The following is a 25,661-nucleotide window of genomic DNA, read 5'->3' on the forward strand; positions in this document are numbered from 1 at the left end:
ATTGACTGTAAACAGGTGGAATGCAGAAGAGACAAAATAAATGAGACAGAACCAAGGAGAAATGCATGATCCAAGAGAAACAAAATAAGCTATATTCCTAATTTTCTAAGTTCCATCCTTGAGCAATGACTATTGCTATCCCCTGCCCTAGAAATCCATTGACTTCTCTCTGACTTTTTGTATGCACCCAATATCTACCACCACCATCACGAATTACCACCAGCTTACATACCTTTTATTTTGCTTTTGCTGGTTTGATAAGAATTCAATCACTTGTATCCAAACAATTCATTAATAAGACAAATATCAATGTATCAATGAGAGTTATATAATATGAGATTATGCATATGATAAAACGTAAAGAAGGTGTACACACATACACATATACACACACAAAAAAAACACCATGTTTAAATGTCACCTCCAAAACTGATGTCAAAAATTAATTGTCATTGTGATAGTACTAAGTGATGGAACTTTTAAGAGGTAATTAGATTATGAGAACTCTATTCTTATGAATGGACTGATGTCATTGTTGTGGGAGTGAGTTGGTTACAGCAAGAATGGAGCTCCTGATAAAAGGATGAGTTTGGTTCAGTCTCTTCTCATATGCTTGATTGCCCTCCTACCTTTCTCCATGAGATGACAGCAAGAGGTCCTTTGCCATCAGTTTCCATGACTGGATTGTACATTCCTCTCCTGCCTCCATTTATCCCCTTTCCCTATCTCACAGTTTAAGTTCCAGATATATGTTCTGCTCCAACCATGCACAATGCTTGTTCTAGCTTCAATGCCTTTGCTCATTTGGTTACTATTTTCTGGAACTTTGTCTTTACCCTTCAAATTCTCCCATTTTCTGGGAAAATCCTACCCATCCTTTAAGAATCAACTCAAGAGTCATTTTCCAGAGATGATTCTCTATAACTCTTCTCAAGATTCTGCCTACCCCTTTGAGAAATAAGGTTACAAACAGTTATTATAGGACCACCTCTGTGTTCCTATAATACCCAGGACACATTCTAATATGGAACATGCTAGGCTGTTTCATATATTTTATTAATACATCTGTCTTTCTTATTAGACTGATAGTTTGACAGTACTGGAATTCATTTTATGCCTTTTTTTATTTTTAGGAGCTATTTTGATTCCTAATTCATGAATTAATAGATGAATGAAATGATTTAATGACCAGAGAATGAAAGGAAAAGCTCTAAATAATGGACAGAACAATCTGTGTTAGAAAGATAATGTTAGAGCAACACAAAAAATAGAAGATTTTTCATTATGATTCTAACTATGAGTGATAGAACTTAAATTGTCTTAATGAAAGCATATATTAGTATACAATAATGAAGGTCAATGGATCAGATAAGGTAAAGCTGGATTCAGGTGTTCAGCAATGACCCCAACAACCCTTCCTGTGTAGGTCAGGGCTTTCCTCTGTGCTTGCTCCATTTTTGGAAGTCTCTCACCAACAATGTCAAGCCCCCAGGTTATCATAGCTATCAGTTTAGTAATTTAAGCAAGCACTGAGAGCCTGTTAATTCCTTTTACTCTGGTGTTAGAGTCTATAAACAAGTCAAAATAACACCTGGCATTTTGCCAGGGGAATGTTAGAGTTCGTAAACAAGTCTGGATGGTGCCTGGCAAAATGCCAGAGGGAGTGGTTTGAGAAGTACAAAAGCGAGACATTAAGTGTGGTGATTCGTTATTGGTTGACTGATGTATCTAGTTTATGCTAATTAGATAAGCTCTGTGGAATGTATAAATACTGCTCCTGTCCTGCAATAAACGGCTCCTACTCCTGCTGTATCAACGTACACAAGTTGTTCATCACCCCCCGGTTATTTTGCCCAGCCAGCCGGGCTGCGGCATTCTGGCACAACCATTTGGTCTCAGATTTAACGAAGCTTGGCATTTGTCTCACCTCAACCACATGGACTGATAATGAATGGCAGAGGTAAGGATTTGTGGTAGAAAATCAGAGTTCTGTTTTAAGAAGAAGGTGGAAGGGTGAGTACCAGACAGGGACAAATTTAGAGATTGGAGACTAAAGACAATACAGATTGGAAGGGAAGTTAACACTGACACTAACCTGAGTGAGCGTCCTTGGACACAGAAATGGTAGATCTTGTAATCTACTGCCATGTTCAACATTTTTATTTTCTCTTCCAGAACAGAGCTATAATATAATGAGCTATGAGTATCAAGAAATGAAAGAGAAAGGATGGCAGTTATGTCAACAAAGTCCTCAAAGTGAGTCAGGAGAAAGCAGAACTGCACCACTCACTCTTGCTGCCCAAACAGCAATACCAGTGCTCAGCATGGAGCACTGTCCCTAGATTGTACAGGCCTATCAGATTGGTGAAGGCGCTCCCCCTCTCACTGTCTTGACAAAGTCACAGTGAAGATAAGTGCTGGCAAAGCCGCTCTCCCACTGTCTTGACAAGGTCACAGTGAGGATGAATGCTGGCAAAGCCGCTGGCTGGTGGGAAACCAAAACATGAGACCCTTTTTTATGTAATTGGGACTTTTCATTTTCATGCTCATGTTCCTGACAGGAGGCATGAGTATGTTAAATGCTAAACCAAATTAAATTTCAGATAGTTCACAACAGGTAGAACACAACACGTATTTCATGCCTTGAAGGCTGTTCTACTACCTCTCAGCATATCAAGGATAAAATAGAAGGCTGCTCTTCTATCTCAGTACATTGAGGACAAAAGTGATAATGGACAACAATCATTCTCCGAAAGGTCACGAGAATTTTAGGCACCACATTGATTATATCAACTAAGAATCAAGCCCATATTTCCGGCCTCTTAGAAATCCTGTTCATTATGCTTATTGCACAAAGCCCACCATATGTAGTTTTATTTTTGATTAAGGAAAAGACATGTTATATACTTAGGAAAGTTAAGACATATAAAGATACATTCTCCTCTTTTTTATAAACCTTCTTTTACTTCACATAGGGACTTATGATGAGCATAGTTAACATTGGCAGTAAGTGGATTGATGTTTAGTACTTGATTTTACTGAGTTTACAAAGATATAAGAACTAATGCACCTTGACTAAGAAACTCTTTGAGAAAGCAGCTCAACCAGTTTTATGAGAATGAATGTGGGAATTAATTAAAGTAGTTTTATAAGATATATTTTTAGAATAATAGAAATATTATTTTATTTAGATTCTTGGGTTTAGAATTCTTAAGTTTTTAACTGTGTGGGTTTCTGATATGTTTTAAGAATGGTTTCTAGGCTTTAAGAATGCTTCATAGACTTTAGGATATTTTAAGTATAAGATCTAAGGGGACTTCTTTAGATGGGAAGTTTAGATTATAAATAAGGTGCAGGTGTACTTTAAACTTGAAGGTTAATGATAGGTTAGGAGACTTAGAGTCTGGTTACATAGTTTGGCATTAGTTAATAAGAAAATAGCATATCTTGGGAAAAAATAGTACATCTTGGGAAAATCTGAAAAATGTAAATTAGTGACGTATTTTATTAATGATTCTGTACTCTTAATAAGTGATAAGTAAATGTCACATCCTGGAAAAATGTAAATTGATGTTACATTTTTCTATACCCTTAATGATGATTAAGGAAATGTCACATCTTGGCAAAGTTTTGAAATTGTATAATCAATGACATATTCTGAATCCATAATGATGTGAAAAATTGCAATAAAAGATGACCCAGAGAAAGCTACATTAGAGCTCTCTCTCTCTCTCTCTCTCTCTCTCTCTCTCTCTCTCTCTCTCTGGAGATTGCTGCAACAGAATGACTCCTGTCTCATCCTTTTCGCCGATGCCACTCATCCTTCATGACTCCCTGGACCCTGCTAGGGCAGGACCCTGGCATCAGATGGTACTAATCAAGTCTGAAGGAGATCATAAAAATTACAGGTAAAATGGAATTTACTCAAATGCGCTTCTGTTTCAGGGATAACTTCATAAAGTTGTGTGTGTTAATAGTGGCATTCAGCACATGTTAAAATGGAAGAAATTTATCACAGTAAGTAGGCCTCATAACACTGGTACTCTTGAAATTTTTTGAAGCATAGCATAAGACTCTCATCAATTAAATAACAGAAAGTAGAAGAAGAAAAGGAAAAAAATCTTTCTACTTCTTTTCTGAAGGCAAATGATTTTGGTTAAACATGTCCCTCGGAGTATCATAGATAATCCTACACATAACAAAACTTATTCTTAACATGTCTCATTTTTTTGACAACTACAATAGATAAATTAAAATTATATTTTCCTGAGAATTTACTTATATAAGTACTTGAGTAGAATTTTACTACATTTTAAAAGCATCACTCCAAAGCTCCTATGTTAAAGAATTGGTTGCCAGTCTATGGTACTTTTGGAAGGTGGTAGAATCTTTAAGAAGTGGTGTGTAGTAAAGGGGAGTTAGGTTGTTAGAAGCGTGCCCTTGAGGAGGATATTGGAACAATGACTCCTTCCTCTTTCTTTTTGCTTACCAGTTGCCATGGGATGAACAGAACTTCTCTATCATGGGCTCCCACAATGAAATATGGCCTTATCAAAGGCCCAAAATAACAGGACCAAGCAACCATGGACTGTTTGAAACCTCTGAACCTCTGTGAGCCAAAATTTCCTTCTTGTAAGTTGATTATATCAAGTATTTTGTCACAGCAATGGAAAACTTGCTTACACAGACCTGGAAATCATTTAAGTTAATAATTCAGTTAATAATATTTATATTCCTCAAGTATAAGAAATAGATGAAAAATTTGGATACTCAATTGTTAATGCCGCTGACAAAGAAATAGTCATTTCTTAAATCTTCCAAAATTTGGAGGGAGGGAGAATTTACTTTCCTTCCTATTTTATATAGGAAGTTATAAAACTGAACTTTCAAACAAGCAATAGATGAAAAACAATGTAAGAGCCCTTAAGAATACAGATACACTCTTCTTTCAAAATTTTTGATGCTGAAAATTTAAAAGATTAATTAGAAGGTGTTTCTTTGGAAACACTGATTTTTTTTTTTCTGTTTACATAAGGATTCACCATAGGCTGTTTAACTTTAAATTAATATCCTAACTGTCTACAACCATAGACTGAATGGCTTAAACAACCATTTATATCACAGTTTTGGAGGCTGAGAAGTCTAAGTTCAAAGTGCAGGCCGATTTGGTGTCTGGTGAACGCATGCTTTCTGGTTTGCAAATGGTCAGCTTATTGCTGCACTATGGGTAAGTATGGAGAGAAAAAAGAGAGAAAGAGCAGAAAGCTCTCTAGTCTTTTCTTATAAAGGCATTAATCCCATCATGAGTTTGCCCCTACCCCCATGACCTCATCTAAACCTAACCTAACCTGGCAAAAGCTCCGCTTCTTAATACCATCATACTGTGGGTTCTGGCTTTGACATATGGGGGGAGACAAACAGGTCATTAACAATAAGGTTGTAAAGCACCATTTCTATTTTGTTTATTTTCCAAATATTTACCTAGCACTTCATATGTACTGATGGTTTATAAATACAGCATATTTAATAATACCTGAGAGGCAGAGGCATTTCTATTAGCTGAAAGGAACCATAAGCAAAGGGAAGTTAAATACATTGCCAACTATGGTCCAGGAGAAAGACAGGATTGCTAAAATTTTAATCCTGACAGACTTTACCAATTTAACTCTGCAACTCTGCATCTAGGGAACACGCTTTTCCTGGAACTAACAGCTTTTTCATCCAACTGCTTCCCTACCCTGCTCACAGCAGTGCAGAAAATTTCACACATCCTCAAATTTAGCAATCACCATGGAGAATCAATGCAGTCCACCAAAGTTCAACATTAAAAAAAAAAAAAAGAACATTGGAAGCTGTACACAGTGGTGCACACCTATAATCCCACAACCCTAAGGCAAGAGGCTCTAGAGTTCAAAGTCAGCCTCAGCAACTTGGTGAGAATATAAGCAACTTAGGGAGACCCTGTCTCAAAAATTAAAACAGCATTGGGTATGTGGTTCAGAGGGTAAGTGCCCCTGGGTTCGGTGGTTCATCCCTAGAACAAAAAGGAGAAGGAGAAGGAGAGAAAGAGAAAAAGGATAAAGGAAGGAAGGAAGGAATAAACATTGAACTAAACTAAAAGTGAATTGCCCAGTATGAAGGTATTAGCTTTTACTGATATTCTTTGAGAGCCAAAAGTATGTCAACATTTGTTTATCAGCATGGAATCAATCATACAATGCAGGTAAATTCAGACAACTGTCCAGGACAGTACTAGAAAAAGTGGACCTCTTGAAATCAACAGGACCCTTTACTGCTCCTCAAAGGGCTGAATAAATGAAGAAATAGCTTCCAATACAACAAAATGGTGATGCTCCTGACTCCTACTAGTGTTTGGGAAGTTTCAAAAGTTAAAAAGAGGACAGATGGGAGATTAAAAGGGGGTCTTCCAAAATACACTGAATTCACCTCTGGCACTGGTAATTCTTCCCCAACTTACCCCCATCCCCACTGCAGGAAAAAATAGTTCAAATGTGATTTGAGATCACAAAACACTGGGAAAAAGAAAAGGTTCTCCTGTGTAATTTGAGAAGACAGATGTATTTTTATAGTGTGTGTTTATTTCAGAGACTTATGAAATACGCAAAACTAGAGCCAGAGGAGAGAGTGAAGAGACTGCCATTCCCCCAACAGCCATCCCAACTGAAGTCTCTTCCAGAGAAGTCACTGTACATTAAACACTTGGCTCCAGGGCTGGGGGTGACAGCTCAGCGGTAGAGCGCCTGCCTGGCACGTGTGAGGCACTGGGTTCGATCTTTAGCACCACATAAAAATAAATAAAATAAATAAAGATATTGCGTCCATTAAAAAAAAAAAAAAAAAGTGGCTCTGACCCTACCTGCGTACAGCAGGTCTGATCACCACGTCCCGCACACTGGGGTCCCTGGCGCCCAAGGTCCCCCTCGCAGGTGGCCAGTCACTATCGTTTGGGAATCTGGGGCATCAGGGAAACATCCCGGGGTCACAGGGTCCCCGGAAGCTGGGCAGCAGGGCCAGGCGGGCGGCACCCGTGTGTTGTCCCCTCACCAACCTCCAGCCAGGGGCGGGGCGGCGTCTTCTTTCCGCCCTCGGGGAAGCACCCGGAGCTCCGGGAATTTCCCTGGCCAGGGGCTCTGGCCTTTCCCGCCAACCATGCATAAAAGGGGCTCGCGGATCCCTGAGAGCCACAGAGCCAGGACAGCAGCCCCACAAGCTCTTGCACTCCAGGCTCCGCCGCGATCCTCCCGCTGAGTCCCATGGCCCTCACCGCCTCCGCCGTCCCCCGCGCTCAGCGGCTCCTCCGGGTAGCGATGCTGATGCTGCTCCTAGTAGCCGCCTGCCGGCGCGCAGCAGGTAAGACCCGCGCTCTGGGGTCCCCGGGAAGGGACTGGGATTGAGGGTACGGGGTGGGGACATCTAGGGTGGGGACAGCCCTGCTAATCCGGTCTCTTCTCCTCAGGGGCGCCAGTGGTCTCTGAACTGCGCTGCCAGTGCTTGCAGACTGTGCAAGGAATTCACCTCAAGAACATCCAAAGTGTGAAGGTGACGTCCCCAGGACCCCACTGCGCCCAGACAGAAGTCATGTAAGTCCTGCCCTGAGCTGCTTGAAGCTATGACTTGAGTCTCCCTGACCCTCCTGCTGCTCCCCAGCTGAACCTCCTGCCTCACTGGGGATCCTCCCTTCTCTCTGCAGAGCCACTCTCAAGAATGGACAGGAAGCTTGTCTCAACCCTGAGGCCCCCTTGGTCAAGAAAATCATCGATAAGATGCTGAACAAGTGAGTTATGGTTTCTATTTACCCATGTGACAAGGGTTGTGTTGGCATCTGTCTCTTTAAAACTATTTCAGGAAAACTCAAGGGTGGCTTTAAGACTAGAAATTACAATCGGTCTTTTTATACTTGACTGAACTATAAGTTCATTAATCTTCTCTGGTGTCAGAAATATTTCCAATGTCCTCCATCCCCATGCCCAAACTCTATTCAGTGAATGCAGGTAAATGTATGCACCTATAGGAGGAAATCGAATTGGCACTGGTGGTTAAAAAAAAAAAAAAAAAAGCCTCCAACTATTGAGGAACCATCTGTACCTCAGTGTCTAATGGGTTCAAAACCTGGTCTTGGTCAGGGTGTGCCTCTAAATCTTCCCGGTCAAGAGCAAGGACTTTGAGTGAGATTTCCCTGAATTCAAGGCTAGAATCCCTGTGGATGTTATTTAATGAACTTCAACAAAAGGCAAATAACAGTAGCTATTTCATAGGCTTGGGGTGCTGTTTAAGGGAGGTCACGCAGGTAAATTTTTAATTCAGTGTGACAGACTGTGAACAATGTTTTTTCCTCTTTTGAGCCAATGATATATTTGACTCCACTTCCTGGTTTTTCTTCTATAAAAACATTCAGGAGCCCAAGTTCTCTGCTGTTCAGGGAAGCTTTAAGTCAGACCTCCACTGGGTAGAGGGGAAAGCAGGAGACTGCAATGCAGAAATCCCTTTAACTTTCAGGACCCAACTAAGAAATGAGTAGCTTCCCTCAGCACCAGTAACACTAACCTCTCCCATCACAGGAGCAGCACCAACTGACCTGGAATGAAGAAGCTCCCCCTGGTGGCTTCTGCTGGGTGGTCCCTGCCTTAGAAGACCTGAAAATGGAAGAGAGCAGCCAGCTTCTGGGGACAACTGGAAAGAGCTTGATGTCTTTGACTGTTTCTTATGAGAGTTCTATTTATTTATGGTTATATTTATTTATTTTTCAAAGCTTCTATTTTAATATTTATGTTAGTTTTTTAAGATGTGAATGTGTTCCATGAAACATGACTAAGTCTTGATTGTTATTTAACTTAAAGATGATGGGTTTAAACTGTCTCATTAAATTGATATTTATTAGGAGAGAAGTGCCAGCCACTTGATAAAAGAGGGTGTGTGGGGATCCAACCGATTGCACAGTGTGATCAATATTAGAGTGAGGGAATGTGTGCACATCTATTTTTGTACTTTTTAAAAAGAATGTTGGATGTTATTTATTGAAAGTCTCACACATTATGTAGTCAACATTCATATGTTGAAGTTTCCCTTGGACATTTTATGTCTTGCTTGTAGGGCATAATGCCTTGTTTGATATTTATTATGAATTGTTTCTCTCCGTCTTAGAACAGAGAAGTTATAACTACTGTCATATTTTTACAAATGAAAATAAAAATTTTACTGAAAAATAGCATGCTTACCCTTTGTTTTATTTTCCTTCCCATCTCTAGGCTATAAGTAACTGCATGCCTGCTTTTAGGGCTGGCACTTTCCTTAAATATCTCTTACTGGTGAATGAATAGTTGACACTATTAGAAAGTACACACTACCCACTTCCAATCACTATGATAATTCTGGTTTCATATAAAATATTGTTGTTTTCACAATTACCTATTATTTATTGAAAAGTAGTTTTTATAAACTTATGGATTTTTACAAATATTTTAACAAGGGCTTCCATTACATGCTTTTTGGTAAGTGGTTTTGCAAACAATTATGCAATTCTTTTTCTTTTCATAAGGTTGGGAGTTAAAGATTGAAAAGTGGATTCTACCTAAGAACTTAAAAATCTGTGCCATTTAAAATAACAACAATAATCATGATTGTGGCGCTACGAACCTACTATAAAGTAAAATAGATGACCAAAAAAGCAGAAAGGATATGTAAGGAGATAAATAGATTTAAAATATAACATACTTATTCAATTTTTAGAGAAAATATTAAATTAAGGAAAATTGTAATGGAGCAGAAACATATTGTAATTTCTAAGGTGACCCTAAAAAAGGAAATGCAAAATTTAGGACTTAAAAATTTTAAAAAGAGATAAAAATAAAATGAAATAAAACATCTAAATAATGCAAAAGAAGACAGAAAGTTAAAAATGGTGGAGGAGTACATGGGACTTGAAGAAGGGATGAATCTTCCTTACGGAAGAATTCCTAATGAGTACAGTCTCCCCCTTCCTGAAGTGAATGCTTAGTTCCCCTATGCACAGGAGTATGGACAAGTTGCTTTCAAAGAGGAAAATAAAACCATTCTAGGGAAGAAACGTGGCAGACACAATTTCAATGAAGTGATCAAGATTATTGTTACCAGTCAAGGCACGTGAATGAATATCATGCAACCCCTGATAGAATATGATGGGAAGGGCACTTCAACTCCATTTAAATGCTTCCCCATAATCCAGATTCCCAGAACAGTCATGAGAAAACATTAGAAAAATCAAAATTGAGGGACATTCTACAAGACACCCAACAAGAATTTTTCTAAACTGCCAAGTCAGGGGAAACAAGACAACATTAATAAATTGTTACAGATCAGAGGAGACAAAGGAGACACGAGGGCTAATGCAATATATGTGTTGGGTTGAATCCTGCAACAGATAGATAAAGGACATTGACGGAAAATTGGTGAAATCTGAATAAAGACTGTAGTTTGGTGGTTAGCAATGTACCAATGTTAATTTCTTTGTTTTGACAAGTGTACTACAATTATGGAAAATGACAATATTAGGGGAAAATGAACAAAAGGTCTGATGCAGGAACTTTAGTACTATTCACACAAATACTTTGTAAATCTAAAATTACTCCAAAATTAGTACTTGATTTTTAAAAATAGAAAGAATAGTAAAACAGTTAGCTTAAATGCAACTATAATAACAATGACAGTAAATTTAAATGAAATAAGCACTCCAATTAGAAGTCAAAGATTGGGCTGGGACTGTGGCTCAGCAGTAGTGCACTTGCCTGGCATGTGTGAGGCACTGGGTTTGATTCTCAGCACCATATATAAATACATAAAATAAAGATCTATCAACAAGTGAGGAAAAAAAGTTTTAAAAAAGGCAAAGATTATGAAATTGTACTAGACATCTATGTTGCTTAACAAAATTCACTTGTAGATATTAAACTCTAGGTATCTTAAGAGTAAAAAATAGAAAATGCTATATTATGCAAAACATAACTAAAAGAAACCAAACAGCTCTATTAATGTTGATTATTATTAACAACTATGAATGTTATTAATGTATTTATTAATAATTGACCTATTTATGAAGGTCCATTTTATATATTAGGTTTATGCAAAGAAGTAATCTTAGAAAGAAGGTTGATTCAAAAAAGGCAATTCTACAAGAGTCAAAGCAATCATTAAATTTTATGAAATTCACAGCATTATCAAACATACCAAGCAAAATGGAGAGACCAAAAAAGATCCATAGACAAATACATATTAATTCAATACTTAATGGATAAAACAGTAAAAAAGTCAATAATAGTGTGGAAGAGTTTAGCAACATAATCAACAAATTTGGCCTGAGTGACGTATAGGTGCTTCACGCCAGCAATTGCATAAATTGCATCTATTTTTTGAGGGCATCGGGAACATTTTCTAAAATAGATTAAAGCTAGTGTGCTGGCCCCTACCTGGAATCCCAGTGATTTGGAGGCTAAAGCAGGAGAATAGCAAGTTTGAGGCCAGTACCAGCAACTTAACAAGACCTGTCTCAAAATAAAAAGGACTAGGGATATAGCTAAGTGGTAAAGAGGCCCTGGATTCAATCCCCAGAATCAACATAACAAAAACAAACAAACAAAAAAATAGAAAAGAATACATATGGGCCATGAGGATTGCAGCAAAAATTTTCAAAATGTTGAAATGTTACAGAGAACATTTTCTGATCATCAAAATTTTATGATGATTTGTAATTTTCCTAGTTGAAATGTGTATATCCATATGCGTGACATGTTTGCTGTGGTTTACAACTCATCACTCAACTTCCTAAATTTTGCTTTCAAAATATCAAAGTCATCATGCTGTTTTCATATCCAGTATAACCATCTAGTATGATAATATTTCCATGGAGATAGTTCCTCATTTCTTAAATTTTTTTCTAACATATTTTTTGTGTAATTTTTGGTATCCCTATATTATTTGGATTACACTACACAAACATAATGCAATTTAATGACTCAATAGTACACCCTCAAAATTTTTAAAAAGGATCTTAAGAAAATGGAAATGCAAAGTTTATATTACTGTTTTTGTAAAAGTATTATGGAATAACATCCAAATCTAATGTAGTAGATAGTGTTCAGTGTTAATTAAAATTAATTTAAATATCTAGAGATTGTTGAAATCACGAGGACATCCTTACTACAGGAATTAAAGAAAAGACTATGTTGCAGAAATGTGCATGTTCCATTATCAAAGAAGAATTTTCTTTCTGTTTTGACTTCTTCCATTACTCGTCTCTTGCAAAACCTATTACTCCTTTGTATGTTGTCTGTGTCTCTTAAACGTTGTCCATATTTAATACCCACCACCCCCTAATATTGGTACTGACTTAAGCCAGTACGTTAAACCAATCTTCCACCCACCACAGGGTGGATAGTCAATAAAGGTCACCTTGTGGTCTGAGGAAGTGGATCATGAAAACACCTTGAGATGCAAGTGGAGGCTCCCAGTGGAAATAACATCCAAACCAATTGTCAAGCTAGAACCTGTAGGCATATAGCTTCCAGTGCTGGGGAGCCCTGCTTCCCACTCTTCTCAGTGCTCCCACGCTGCTTCTCAACACAAGGACATTGCTCACTGGATCCTCTCCTTCTGGACCGTTTTCCATGCCTCAGAGGTCCTCCATTCACATGGAAAAGTATTTATTATTTAAAACTCACATAAGTGACATTTTCAAGAGATCTTCTCTGACACCTCTCACAAATTCACCCTGTAAAAATTGTATTAGGTATCCTCTCTTTTTCTAATGCCTTGGGAGTAGTTTATTGTGGAATTTACCAGCTTTTCTAAAATCTGTTTCTACATTCATGTCCCTTACTGCATTGAGAGTTTGAGGGTAGCAGTCTGTCTTAATCCTCTTTGTATCCATGGCAACCAACATCATTCCCATGTTAAAAATGCTGGGTAAATGGTAAATGAAAATGCTGAAACAAATGGAAAAAAAAGGAATTATGCTCCAGTTGAAATGCCCTTCTGGTTAGAAAGGTAATTCTAACAGTAAGTGGAATCAGTAACAAAAATTCAATTTAAATTTGCTCAATATATAAAAAGGAAATTATTTCATTTCCCTATGAAATGGAAAGTCTGGTTAGTAGGTGAGATAAAGCAGAATCCTGCAATTCAGAAATACTCTTTGGTGGTTAGTGGTCAGTCTCAGTCCAGATTTGGCAGCTTTTCTCTGTGCCTGGCCTCAGTGTGGACAGGCTCTGCTTAAGCAATTGCAGAGCTCCAAGCTTCTGTCCAACTAGCTATGCCCCAGCAGGAAGTAAGAGCTTGTCTGTCCAACCTTTTCCTGACAAAATGGACTCCAGGGAATTCTTCTGACTTGGACAGGTTTAGGTCACTTGTCCACCCCTGAGCCTACCAATGTTACTGGGGTTGGACTTGGACAAGAACTGGCCATACACCTGGGATTGTGAGAGCCCTCCTGGAGATTTGGAGGAGAATCACTGCCTGCACCTCAGACTGGGAGGAAGGAGGGATGACAAGGAAAGGAAAAGCAGGGTTCTGCTCTCAGAAGTAGGGGGCAGGGACTCAAACCAGGTATAAATGACAAATGCATTAGAGATAGGACAGGATAAATGACATTAATACTCAAAATGCTTTGAACTGTAGAAGTGGATGTGTCCATGGATTTAATGCCACATTCAGGCAGCTTCATTCTTTCTTCTTATTGTTAGAGTCATTCATTGTATTTAAGTAGTAATTGCAACAAAATAGGTCTGGCAGCTTAGATGGCTTGGCTCCCCACAGCAAGACTGAGCAGAGCAGCTGCACCACCTGCCCATTCCTGTTGCTTCATCAGTGCGCAGGATGTGGCTGCAACTCTGGATTTAAAAGCTATATTAGTGAAAATAAAAACTACAAGATATAATAAATATGATTACTTAAAAAGGAATTATAAACCAATGTTTTTATTTTAGTAATGACTATTCTTTTCAGAGTGGTAATTGTATGACTTTAAAGTTTGGACATTAAACCTTTTACTTAGCTCATACAATGAATACTTATTCAAATAAAAAATGTTTGGATTATTTTAGTATAACAACATTGCTTCTTAAGTTTTCTTTAAAAAAAGAAAATATGAGGTGTTGGGCATGGTGGTGCATGCCTGTAATCCCAGCGATCTGGGAGGCTGAGGCAGAAAGATTGCAAGTTCAAAGCAAGCTCAGCAATTTAGTAAGGCCCTAAGCAATTTAGAGAGTCCCTATCTCAGAATTAAAAACAAACAAACAAAAACATGAAAAAGGGTTAGGGATGTGGCTCAGTGGTTAAAGGCCAAATGGGTTCAATTCCTGGTACAAAAAAAAAAAAAAAAAAAAAAGACAAGGCTCTAAGGAATTAAATTATGAGAACTGCTATATTGTAAAAGGAAATAAAACTCTTTAATATTTCATCTTGTAAGCAATTGTTTATCACGTAAGTCTAGGTATAAAGTTTTAGATTATTCTTCAAATATGAGCCTGCTTCTTTAAATGTTCCATCCTTTTGGCAACTACTATACATTTTTTAATGCTTTATTCACTCTGTTTGCTTATGACAGTACTTGGATTGAACCTGGAAACTGTTAAAGCAAATATGTCGTTTTCTTAGTCAGAAGGAGAATAAATGTCTGGCAACCTCCTTTTAATGCTGAAGGCAAAATATTTCAGTTATTAAACACAATAAAGTGCGCAAACTGGTTCAGCAGAACACTGTGAGTGTTAAAAAAAAAAAAAAGAACACTGTGAATGTTGTCTCACGAAAAATAAGAGCTGACTAAAATACTTATTTTCCCTTCTAGAAAGTTCCCAGGGTAGAATATTCATTCCTGCTGACCTAATTTTTTTTGGGAGGGGAATATATTAATTTTGAAAAGTGGGTGAATAAGTAAATAGATGTAGATTTTATTAAATTAAGTATACATATGCCACAAAAATTCTCTTTGTTAGAGAAACAAAAAGTGGAAACATTTTAGAAGGTAAAGTTGAACCATGAGATAATAAACACAAAAATCAAAGAACTCTCCTGAAGTTATAAATTACTTATTTCAGAAAAATATTTTGTGTGTGTAGTTGTTGAAGCCATGTTGCCTAGAGCTCAAATTCTGAATTTTGTCAACTATGAGACCTGGACAAATTATTTCAATTTCCTTCCCTTTCTATTTCCTTATAAATTACAATTTCAACAGGGGGTACTTTATGAGGCAGTTGAGAAGATTAAGATTAAAACATTGCCTTTTGTATCAAAGTGTTATGAATGATCACACTCTAACATTTACTCAGCATCTTTAAACACATAAAATATTTCAGTTATTAGGGACATCAAAGACAAAAGCAAAGTTCTGCTAAAGTTTGTTCCTTAGACTAAAGTTTAAAAAGCTTACTAAATAATCTCTTCATCTTTTGTACTCTTTAAATTTTTTCTACAATAAGCAGGTATACATCTATAATTAGAAAAATGAAAATATTTTAACTTAAAAAGAATAGCTATTATAAATGGGCAAATAAACTAAACATACACTTCTCAAAAGAAGAAATATAAATAGTCAACAATAGTTTTAAAAAGTTCAACATTGTTAGCAATTAGGCAAATGCAAATCAAAACCACACTGAGATTTCATCACACAGCAATCAGAATGGCAGTCATCAAGGATACAAACAATAATAAATGCTGAAGAAAACGTGGAGGAAATAGAAGACTTTTACACTGTTTGTAGGATTGTAAATTAGTACAACCATTATGGAAATCAGTATGGAGATTCCTCAAAACACTAAGAGTGAAACCACCAACTGATTCAACTACATCACACCTCAGTATTTATCCTAAAGAATTAAAGTTTAAAAAATTAAATAAAATAAATTAATCAGTACTTGAATTAAGTTTGTTGATATACAGAATTTACAATTTTGAAGCTTTGATTGCACCCTGAAAATCATTCTAAATTGATAAAATTAAACCAGTATTTTTTGAACCAAGCCAATATATATGTGTATTGGTGATGAATAAAATGTTAAACACTTGACAAAAAAAAAAGAATTAAAGTCAGAATAGGCACCATGGCCCAGCAGCTCAGGAGGCTGAGGCAGGAGGATTATGAGTTCAAAGCCAGCCTCAGCAATTTAGCAAGTCCCTAAGCAAATCAGTAAGACCCTATCTGGAAATAAAATATAAAAAATGGTTGGGGATGTTGTTCAGTGGTTAAGCACCCCTTGATTCAATCTCCAGTACCAAAAAATAAAAATAAAAATTAATTAAAGTCATCATATTATAGCAATATGTGTGGACTCCTGTTTAGAGTAACACAATTCGCAATAGTTAAACTATGGAACCAGCTTAGGTGTCATCAATGGATGAATGGATAAAGAAAATATGGTATACATGTTCAGTGGAATTTAATCAGCCATAAAGAAGAATGAAATTATATAATTTGCAGGAAAAAGGATAGAACTTGAAATCATTCTTTTAAGCAAAATAAGCCAAACTCAGAAAGTCAAGGATCAAGAAAACAAAATAAAAAAGAAAATTGAGCGGGGGTTGGGCTATCTCATGACATGACTTAGGGAGATTAATAGAGGAAAGGGACTTGTGAGAGAAAAGAGAAGAAGGAAAGGGGAAGTACTCAGAAATAATATTGGCCAAGTTGTATTGTTATATTGTATGTGTGTGTGTATGTGTGTGTGTGTGTGTGTGTGTGAATGAATTGGTAACAATGAATCCACCATTACTTACAACTATAGTGCACCAATTAAAATACCAAAAAAAAAAAAAAAAAAAAAAAAAGAAAAAGAAAAAGAAAACAAAGAATGGCTACTTTGTTTTGAACTACTGATTATTTCAAGAAAACAGAGTATTTCCAACTAAAAATCACAGAAAAATAAGAAAAGCAATAGTAGCATTGGCACAAATACTCAGTTATTGATGAATTCATCATATTTTTATAAATTTTAGCTTATCTTTCACTTCCTATACCTTTTTTAAAAATATATATATAATCTTCTATAAATTTGTTTTATTTTATACTGGACAGTACTGAAAATCATTGGGAAAAATGTAAAGGCAGAAATCTAGTTATTCATAATTTTTTTGTAGTAATTAAGAGGGGACAATTTTACTTTTATTCATATTTTGCAGTTGAAATTATGAAAACTAGGATTAGAAATTAACCCACCAATTAAACTAGACAACAAGACTCATCCTATTTCCTCTTTAAAAAAAAAAAAAAAAAACTAATAGAAAAACTTTAGAGAACTGGCATAAGTGATACGAAAAAAATCAATTTCTTTCATTTATTTGTAATTATCTATAGCATTAAATATGTACTGGCATTTTACATATGATAACACGTATTCATCTTAACAACCTTGCCAAGTAGATAGTACCACATTATGTCCGTTTACAGACAAGAATCTTTATATCATCAAGTAGACGGTCATGCCCCAGTAACTGACAGAGTTGACTCCTCTCAGGGCGCTCTGTGAAGGGTCCTGCTCTGTGCCTTTGTAGCAGTTCTGCAGCATCCCCTCCCTCCTCTTGCAGCCCTTCCTCACACCTCTGGAAAATCTACATCCGGAACCACCCCTAAATTCTCTGAATCCGACCTGTAATGTGATGCAGAGAATTAAAATTGAGAGTGAAAACGGAATTGCTGAATGACAGTCTTGTGTTAACAGTTTAAAAAGGTTTATTAGAGATCAGTAAAAGCAAATAATGACGATGATTGTTTTTCTAGAAGGGAAATCAAAGACCATATAAGGAAAGACCATATAAGGTGGAAAAGAAAGAAATTTTGTCTTTATAAAGCAAAGTAGGACAAGATTTATGACCACCATGTGTATATTTCACAAGAACACATCCTTTTGCCACTTAAGATGATCAGTGGGTGCTATTCCCCCGGGGCATAAGTGATATGAAAAAAAAATCAATTTCTTTTATTTATTTATAATTATCGATAGCATTTAATATGCTATACAAACCTAGGAACTGTGCACTCTGCAAATTCCAATGTAACACTCCCTCCCAAGAACAGCTCCCTGACCACCAATAGGTCATTATTTTATGAACCCATCAACTCTTTCATACATCAAACTGTGGTACTTGTCCACTTACTCTAGCTTTGGAAATTCCAGAATTTCACAGAGAAAGGAAGTTATGTAGGATTTCGACACTGTTTTCTAAGTTAAACGTCGAATTAAACTCTTGACACTGTCCTTTCCCTGAGCTGTGAAGAAAGGCATGACACAAAGTGTGATTTATTTGTGCTTGTTAAATACCAGGAACCAAACGGATACTCTTATGTGTAATTGGAGAGTGATATATTTCAAAAGAGTATATTATGCAGACGCAAGGAAATTCTTCATCCAGAAGATATTTATGGGTATATAACAAATAGAAAAGCGGGTATTCCACTTCCCATCTTCCTTCCTCCAATCCTGATGACTAAGGTTCCTCAAACTGACCGGTGTCAGCTGATGACGCCGCCTCCTAAGGGAGTCTGGGGGCGCACAGTCCCGCTGGCAGGCGTCCACTCCCTCTCCTTTGGGAATCTCGGACAGAAAGAGAACATCCTGGGGGTCACAGGGTCCCCGGAAGCTAGGCAGCAGGGCCAGGCGGGCAGCGTCAGAGTGCTGTCCCCTCACCAACCTCCAGCCAGGGGCGGGACGGCGACCTCCTTCCGCCCTCGGGGAAGCACCCGGAGCTCCGGGAATTTCCCTGGCCAGGGGCTCTGGCCTTTCCCGCCAACCATGCATAAAAGGGGCTCGCGGATCCCCGAGAGCCACAGAGCCAGGACAGCAGCCCCTCGCCATAAGCTCTTGCACTCCAGGCTCCGCCGCGATCCTCCCGCTGAGTCCCATGGCCCGCACCGCCTCCGCCGTCCCCCGCGCTCAGCGGCTCCTCCGGGTAGCGATGCTGATGCTGCTCCTGGTAGCCGCCTGCCGGCGCGCAGCAGGTGAGACCCGCGCTCTGGGGTCCCCGGGAAGGGACTGGGATTGAGGGTACGGGGTGGGGACATCTAGGGTGGGGACAGCCCTGCTAATCCGGTCTCTTCTCCTCAGGGGCGCCAGTGGTCTCTGAACTGCGCTGCCAGTGCTTGCAGACTGTGCAAGGAATTCACCTCAAGAACATCCAAAGTGTGAAGGTGACTCCCTCAGGACCCCACTGCGCCCAGACAGAAGTCATGTAAGTCCTGCCCTGAGCTGCTTGAAGCTATGACTTGAGTCTCCCTGACCCTCCTGCTGCTCCCCAGCTGAACCTCTTGCCTCACTGGGGATCCTCCTTTCTCTCTGCAGAGCCACTCTCAAGAATGGACAGGAAGCTTGTCTCAACCCTGAGGCCCCCTTGGTCAAGAAAATCATCCATAAGATGCTGAACAAGTGAGTTATGTGACTGGAGTCATGGGTCATACTGACGTCATTGTTTAACATTTTATCAGAGAAGCTCAGGGTTTTGCTAAAGGACTAGAAATTAGGATTATTTTCATAAAATAATCTTGCCATTAAGATGATTAACCTCTGGTGCCATGAAGATAGCTCCAGTGTTCAAACCTGTATTTAAATGTGTGCAGGTAAATGTGTGCTCCTAAAAGAGTAAGAATTGACCAGTGATGCTAAACAAAACAAAACAAAACAAACAAACAACAACAAAAAAAAAAGAACTTCTACTTATTGAGCAACAATGTATGTCTCAGCCTCCCTTGGGCTCAAGTCCTCAATAGTGGAATACCAGGTTTGGGGCAATATGAGCCTAAGCCTTCCTGCTGAAGAGCAGGGTGCAGTGACAGGACACCTGCCAGTGTAAGTTTAGGTCCCACCTCTTATTATCCTGAGTCTCAGTGAAATAAGAAATAGCTGCTCATGGTGTTTCTCTGAAGCCTAAATGAGGTCATGCATGTACATTCTTACATGCATGCATGTACATTCATGTGCATGTACATTCTTACAATATTACATTGTAATATTATTCTGACTGAAGTTAATGATACAATTGTGATCACAGATCACCTATTCCTAATTAAACAGTAACCTGGTGTGTTTTTTGTTATGCAAGGCAGCAATACTATGGGTAGTAACCACTTGGTGCAAGGCTAGGGAATGGCCACATTTAGAAAATCCTAGACTATCAGGGATTAAGGCTGTGCAATCAGTTTCTTAAGTACCCACAAACAATAATTGCTTTTTTTATTTTTCCATCACAGAGGCAGCAACTGACATGGAGAGAAGGAGGAAGCTTGTCTGCTACTGTTTCTGAAGAAGATTCTAAAAGGAATTGGAGTGAAGAGAGAGAAACAAATAGTACCTCAGGGGCATCTGGACTGTGCCTGGTGTGTTTGACTATTTTCTATGAGAGTTCTTCTATTTATTTACATATTTATTTATTTGTTTATTTATTTTCATGCATATATATTAATGTTTGTTCTGATATTTAAAGATATGAATATGTTTGGTAATTCACTGTACTTTTTTTTTTAAAGGTAATTTTTTAAAATGTTAAATCAAAGTTGTTTCAGTCCAGTTGTTTGGTTTAAATCATTAAGCTTTTTGGCCACTGTAATGGATGCTGGGGATAAATAGTGGGAGATCAAAGATAGTCAGATCACTGATAAGGTGTGGGAATGTGTGTATGTCTATTTTTGTAGAAGAATGTCAGCTGTTATTTATTGTAACACTTTCATAGTATGTGGTCAACATTTCTGATGTTGGTACTTTAAGAACTCTAATGTTCTAATTATCCCTTGGACATTTATGTCTTCTTATGTAAGGCACAATGCCTTTATTTAGCATTGATTATGCAATGTGTCTCTAGTCTTGGAGTAGAGATGTTTATATATTGATGTATTTTTACAAATAATATGAAAATAAAGCTTTTACAAAAATTCCATGCTTAGGTTTGTTTTATACATCCAAGCTTTTGTTTCTCCAGAGTAAAGGAGGTATGAGGAATCCAGGAGGGACTATATAAATCATGCCACTGGCTGCCACTAGTTGACACTTCCCTTTTCCCCTTAAGAAGGCATATTTGATGCATTTTCAAAGTCCATGCAGGCTCCCACCTTTAAAAACACTTTTTCACATAAAATGTTAATTTTGCTTCATGATAAACAATCTGCTCTTCTGTTCTAGAGTTTTAAATTGCTTTGAAATTTTAATAGATATTTTTCAAAGAGCTCTTGTTTAAATTAATTTGGTAAAGTTTTTTCAAAAAATTAAGAATTAGTAAAATGGATTCTTCCTCAGTACTCAAGCAACTCATGCAATTGGGGAAAAAAATAGAAACTCTGAGTGGCTGAGTACTTCATCTGTGAAAGGGACTAGTTGAGAAGGGTTTCATTCTCTAAACTTTAAGGGGAAATTATTAAAGGTAATGCTATTTCAATGCTTCCCAAGTATGATAATGGTTTAAATGCTCTAGCCTGCACATTTGAATTTAAATTGCCGCAAAATGACAGGTGATTACTGAACCTCCACCAGAGAAACCAAGGTGTCATCTCCAGTTAGGAAAAGATCCAGTCCAGTGGAAAATACTCTCTGGCCCCGTAGGGAGAAATTGTGTGTGCCAGAAGAAAGAAAGGAGTAGGGAGGGTGACTGAGACAGAACCTGTTTCTAGATTTCAAATCCTAATTTATAGCCTCCACAGTGGAAAGAGGGCCTGGGTGGGCCACCGGTGGCCCACCCTAAGCAGATGGACAACTGCAGCAAAAATCAACTATTTGACTCTCCTTTATTCCGCTGAAAAGTAATTATAGTAGTCTCTTCATAACTCCAATGTTATTGCTTAGAATGAATGAGATAAGGTGAAATGACAGTTTTTGCACTGCATAGAGTTGAACAAATGCAAACCATTCCGGACCCTCCAAAAATGAATTAGCTCCCTAATGTGTTTTAGGCTGTGGGAAATAACACTTCCTTAGATCATCAGTGTTCTGTGAAAAGTCCTTTCCCCTCTATGAGAATTAAATCTGTAGCCTTTTGTTTAGTTAATTGTTCTGATCCTGGAAGATAAACATTTCTAATTTGTCCCACTCAAAAGGCCCAAAGGTTACATCCAGTACTAGGTCACTAGTTAAGAGCCAGGTGCTGGAGAAGATGTGAGCGTTTGCTCTCTAGTTATTTACAGGTCAAAAGAGATGAAGCCACAGAATTTAGTGACTCCTCTGGGTCTTAAAAGGGGAGAGAAGTCTCTTGGAGAGAATTTATTTACATATCTAAAGGTTGGAGGCAAATTGTAGTTCATTGGAGAGCTCTTCTGGGAAGAACTGAGGCTTATTCCTTCTTTCCTTCTTTTGGGCAGGAAAAAAAATTGTTTTTCCTAGTGTGTGGAGTGTCTGACTACTAGTGTAGGACTATGGATGTGACTTTCATTCCATTGCCAGGGATAAAGCCCGAGGCAACTAGGATGTAGCATGCTTATTTTCTGTGAGTCATTCAATGATAAATCTCTCTCTTATTCAGAGTACCTTGAATGTTCACTCAGGATAAATATCTTAAATTATAAAGATTAAAAGCCCAGCATAGACATAGCTTGGTGTATGTAAAGAAAGATAAAGGAGATGCAGCCAGTTCAACATAGGCTATGAAGAATTGAATGGGTCTGGGAGTAGATTCTAGTTCTACTCCCTTGTGACTGTGATGTTGGGTCAAATTTCTTGATTAATCTAAACTTCATTTTCTCCTTTCAGTAGAGAAGTACAATAATACTGTTAGGGAGCAGACAGATGTGAATGGTGGGAACATGAGGTTAAGAGAATAATTCTATAAAATGGGCCCATGGTGTTGACCCTCACATGCTTTCTTTTCCAAGAAGCATTTACCTGCAGCCCTGCCTGGCCAAAGTGGACAGGATATGTCACATCCCTCAGCAAAGTACCTGTTAGCTGCAGGAGAAATGCAGGCCCAAGATAATGTTGATGGGAAGAACCTGGGAGATATTTGTGACCAGATCGTGAAACTCTGGGAGATAAGGATAGTTCCTCCTAACCATAAAATCTATAAGAATGTATGTTTAAGAATCTAATTAGAACCAGTCAGCATGGGCCAAGGTGACCTAGAGTTGCCATGGCAGTAGGAACTTGAAAGTCTGATGTCACCCTGCTGTCAGTCAAAAGTCCCTGTATGGTACTCTCTGGAAACTTCTCTAGGATCTCCAATAAAACTGGAGTGCAGAAGAAGCACATTGTCCCTCTCCTCTCTGAGAGGACCCACTCACTCCCTTGAGAGTATCCCCTTTCCCTTTTCCCTATCCTTTCAATAAACTCATTCCTGTTACTGTGAGTGACATGTCTGAAATCTTTCTTTGTCGCAAGAGTCGTGGTCTGAAGAGGGGGTCTTCAAGCTGCCTCAGTTTCTCTGAAGACCCCAACTCCATAACAGTACTACTACTGTTTTGTGGTGATTACTAGATTTCTGAGTTATGATTTGAGTGAAGAGCTAAACAGTGCCTGAGAGACTGTAGTGGCTTTGGAATTTCCAGAACACAGGTGCAGGCACATTCCTTTGAAGGTGGAGGCAGTAAATTCCTTTTCTATCATTGTTGTAGCAAATTACCACAGTTTAGTGGCTTAAAACAATAAAAATAATTCTCTTACAAGTTAGGTGGCCAGAAGATCAAAATCAGTTTTACTGGGCTAAAATCAAGGTGTCTATAAGCCTGGTTCCTTCCAGAGACCCTGTGGGAGAATCTGCTTCTTTAATTTTTCTAGCTATCAGAGGACATATCTCCTGCTACATGGCCCCTTTCCTACATCTCCCCAAATCAACAGCATAACTTCTTCAAATCTCTCTTTTCATTTTTCTTCCTCATCCCAGTTACCTTCTGTTTGACTCCTTCTGGATCCCTTTAACACATACCTTGCAGTTATCTCAGGCCCATCCAGGACAGTGCAGTATAGTCCCTACATCTTAAGATCCTTTATTTAATCTCTTGTGCAAAAATTCCTTTTATAATATAAGGTAACATATTTACAGTTTCTAAGGATTTGGACAAGAACATCTTTAAGGGCATTATTTAGCCTATTACAGGGGCTTGAGGTCAGCATTCAAAGTACTTTTTGTTAAGTTAAGAAAATACACATATTTTAGCAGGAAAACTTGAGATTGTGGAAAGAACTAAAATGATTCCAGCACTGCTAATGTTCAAGCCATGAAGCTGTTGTTAATGTTCCTGTATTAAAGAATACTAATTTAGGTATTTTCTCTAGCCCGGTGACTTCAAAACTTCAAAGCATACAAACAAAGAAAGATATTGCATAATCAGTGGGCACTCATGGATGACTAGAAGAATAAGAGGGAGGAAAGTTTCCCTAGTTCTATGTTTATTGTTGAGTAGCTAATCTCATTGATATTGACACATTCATGGGGTAAACAGAAAAGGCAAGAGTGAGCACCACATTAAAATATCTGTAAGACTTTTGAGTATAAGGTAAACCTCCACGGGAAACATCAAGGCAGGGAGTGGGGAACAGAGATACTTGAGGAGAAAGTCACTAGACCATGAGGGCAGAAAAGGGGTGTTCTTTGCATTCAAAAACCAGTCTTAGAACACTGTAACACAGTGCCCATGTGACTTTCAGAGACCACCAGGAAACAGCAATGGCAGTAGTACTGGAGGTTTTCTAGGCATAGAAGCCAGAACATCTTCAGACTTTTTCTGAGATGTCTTCTAGAGACTTCCAGAAGCTGGTGGGATGTAAGAAAAAGGAAAGATGAAAGTTCTGCAATAGAATCCAACTCTCATTGAATTATGAGAGATGAAACCTAATCAGTCCATCCCAGTTTGAATGGACTGACTGGGTGGTAATTGTATGCAGGTAGGACTTGGTTGGAGAAAGTGGGTCACTGGGGGTATGCCATGTTAGGGAGATTCTTCCCTGTGATCCCTTCATACCTCCTCCCCCCAGTCTCTGCTTCATTGTTAGCTTGAGGGGAGCAGATTCCCTCCACTATATCCTTCCTTCCTGATGTTTTGCCTTACCTTAAGCCCAGAGCAATAGAGTTGACCACGTATGGACTGAAACCGCTCACACTTTAAATCCAAAATAAACCTTTTCTCCTCTAAATTGTTCTTGTCAGATATTTTGGTCATAGTGACACAAAATCTAACTAAAACAATGATGCAATTTTTTTTTCCTGCTAAAGCATAAAAATTAAAAGGTAAGGATTTGCTTTATCTTAGGTTTCCAATAAAGCAGAGCCCAAGGCAAAGTTTACAATTTTAATTTTTTACTTTTTATGTTAACATAGTGTGTAAATTGTAATTTCTGATGGTTAACATAAAATACATGTACATGTTTTCTTATATTAATATAAAACATTTTCTTATATTAACATAAAATAGTAAAAGGCTAAAAAATGTAGCTTGTTTTGTAAATTTGACTTAGGAATCATTTGATATTTTGTACATTTGTAAAAATAGCAAGCAAATTATATATCAACTTGGCATATAATTGCATAAAAAGAAACTAGATTACCTGACTATTCTTCTCCAGCAGGTGTTGCCTGGGAAAAAATTATTAATCCGTTTTCAGAAAATATGTATATGTTTTTATTTATATATGACAGTGGAATGCATGGTGGCCAAGTGGTCAAGGCAATGGACTGCTACAATTTTATTAAATGTACCAGCCTACCTCTGGGAC

General features: G+C 38.0%; 2 protein-coding genes across 2 annotated transcripts; both read left to right on the forward strand.

Annotated features, from left to right (window-relative positions):
- The first annotated feature begins 7,075 nt into the window (after positions 1-7,075).
- Positions 7,076-9,086, forward strand: LOC139706506 (growth-regulated protein homolog gamma-like). Its single transcript, XM_071614809.1, has 4 exons — positions 7,076-7,371; positions 7,478-7,601; positions 7,712-7,795; positions 8,580-9,086. The coding sequence occupies exons 1-4, from the start codon at positions 7,275-7,277 to the stop codon at positions 8,593-8,595; spliced, it is 321 nt and encodes a 106-aa protein (XP_071470910.1). The 5' UTR covers positions 7,076-7,274; the 3' UTR covers positions 8,596-9,086.
- A 9,736-nt stretch (positions 9,087-18,822) lies between these two features.
- Positions 18,823-20,782, forward strand: LOC114104685 (growth-regulated protein homolog gamma-like). The gene is made up of 4 exons (XM_027950898.2): positions 18,823-18,979; positions 19,086-19,209; positions 19,320-19,403; positions 20,225-20,782. The coding sequence occupies exons 1-4, from the start codon at positions 18,883-18,885 to the stop codon at positions 20,235-20,237; spliced, it is 318 nt and encodes a 105-aa protein (XP_027806699.2). The 5' UTR covers positions 18,823-18,882; the 3' UTR covers positions 20,238-20,782.
- The last annotated feature ends 4,879 nt before the right edge of the window (positions 20,783-25,661 follow it).

Source organism: Marmota flaviventris, chromosome 7 (assembly GCF_047511675.1).
Source record: "Marmota flaviventris isolate mMarFla1 chromosome 7, mMarFla1.hap1, whole genome shotgun sequence".
Taxonomy (NCBI): Eukaryota; Metazoa; Chordata; class Mammalia; order Rodentia; family Sciuridae; genus Marmota; species Marmota flaviventris.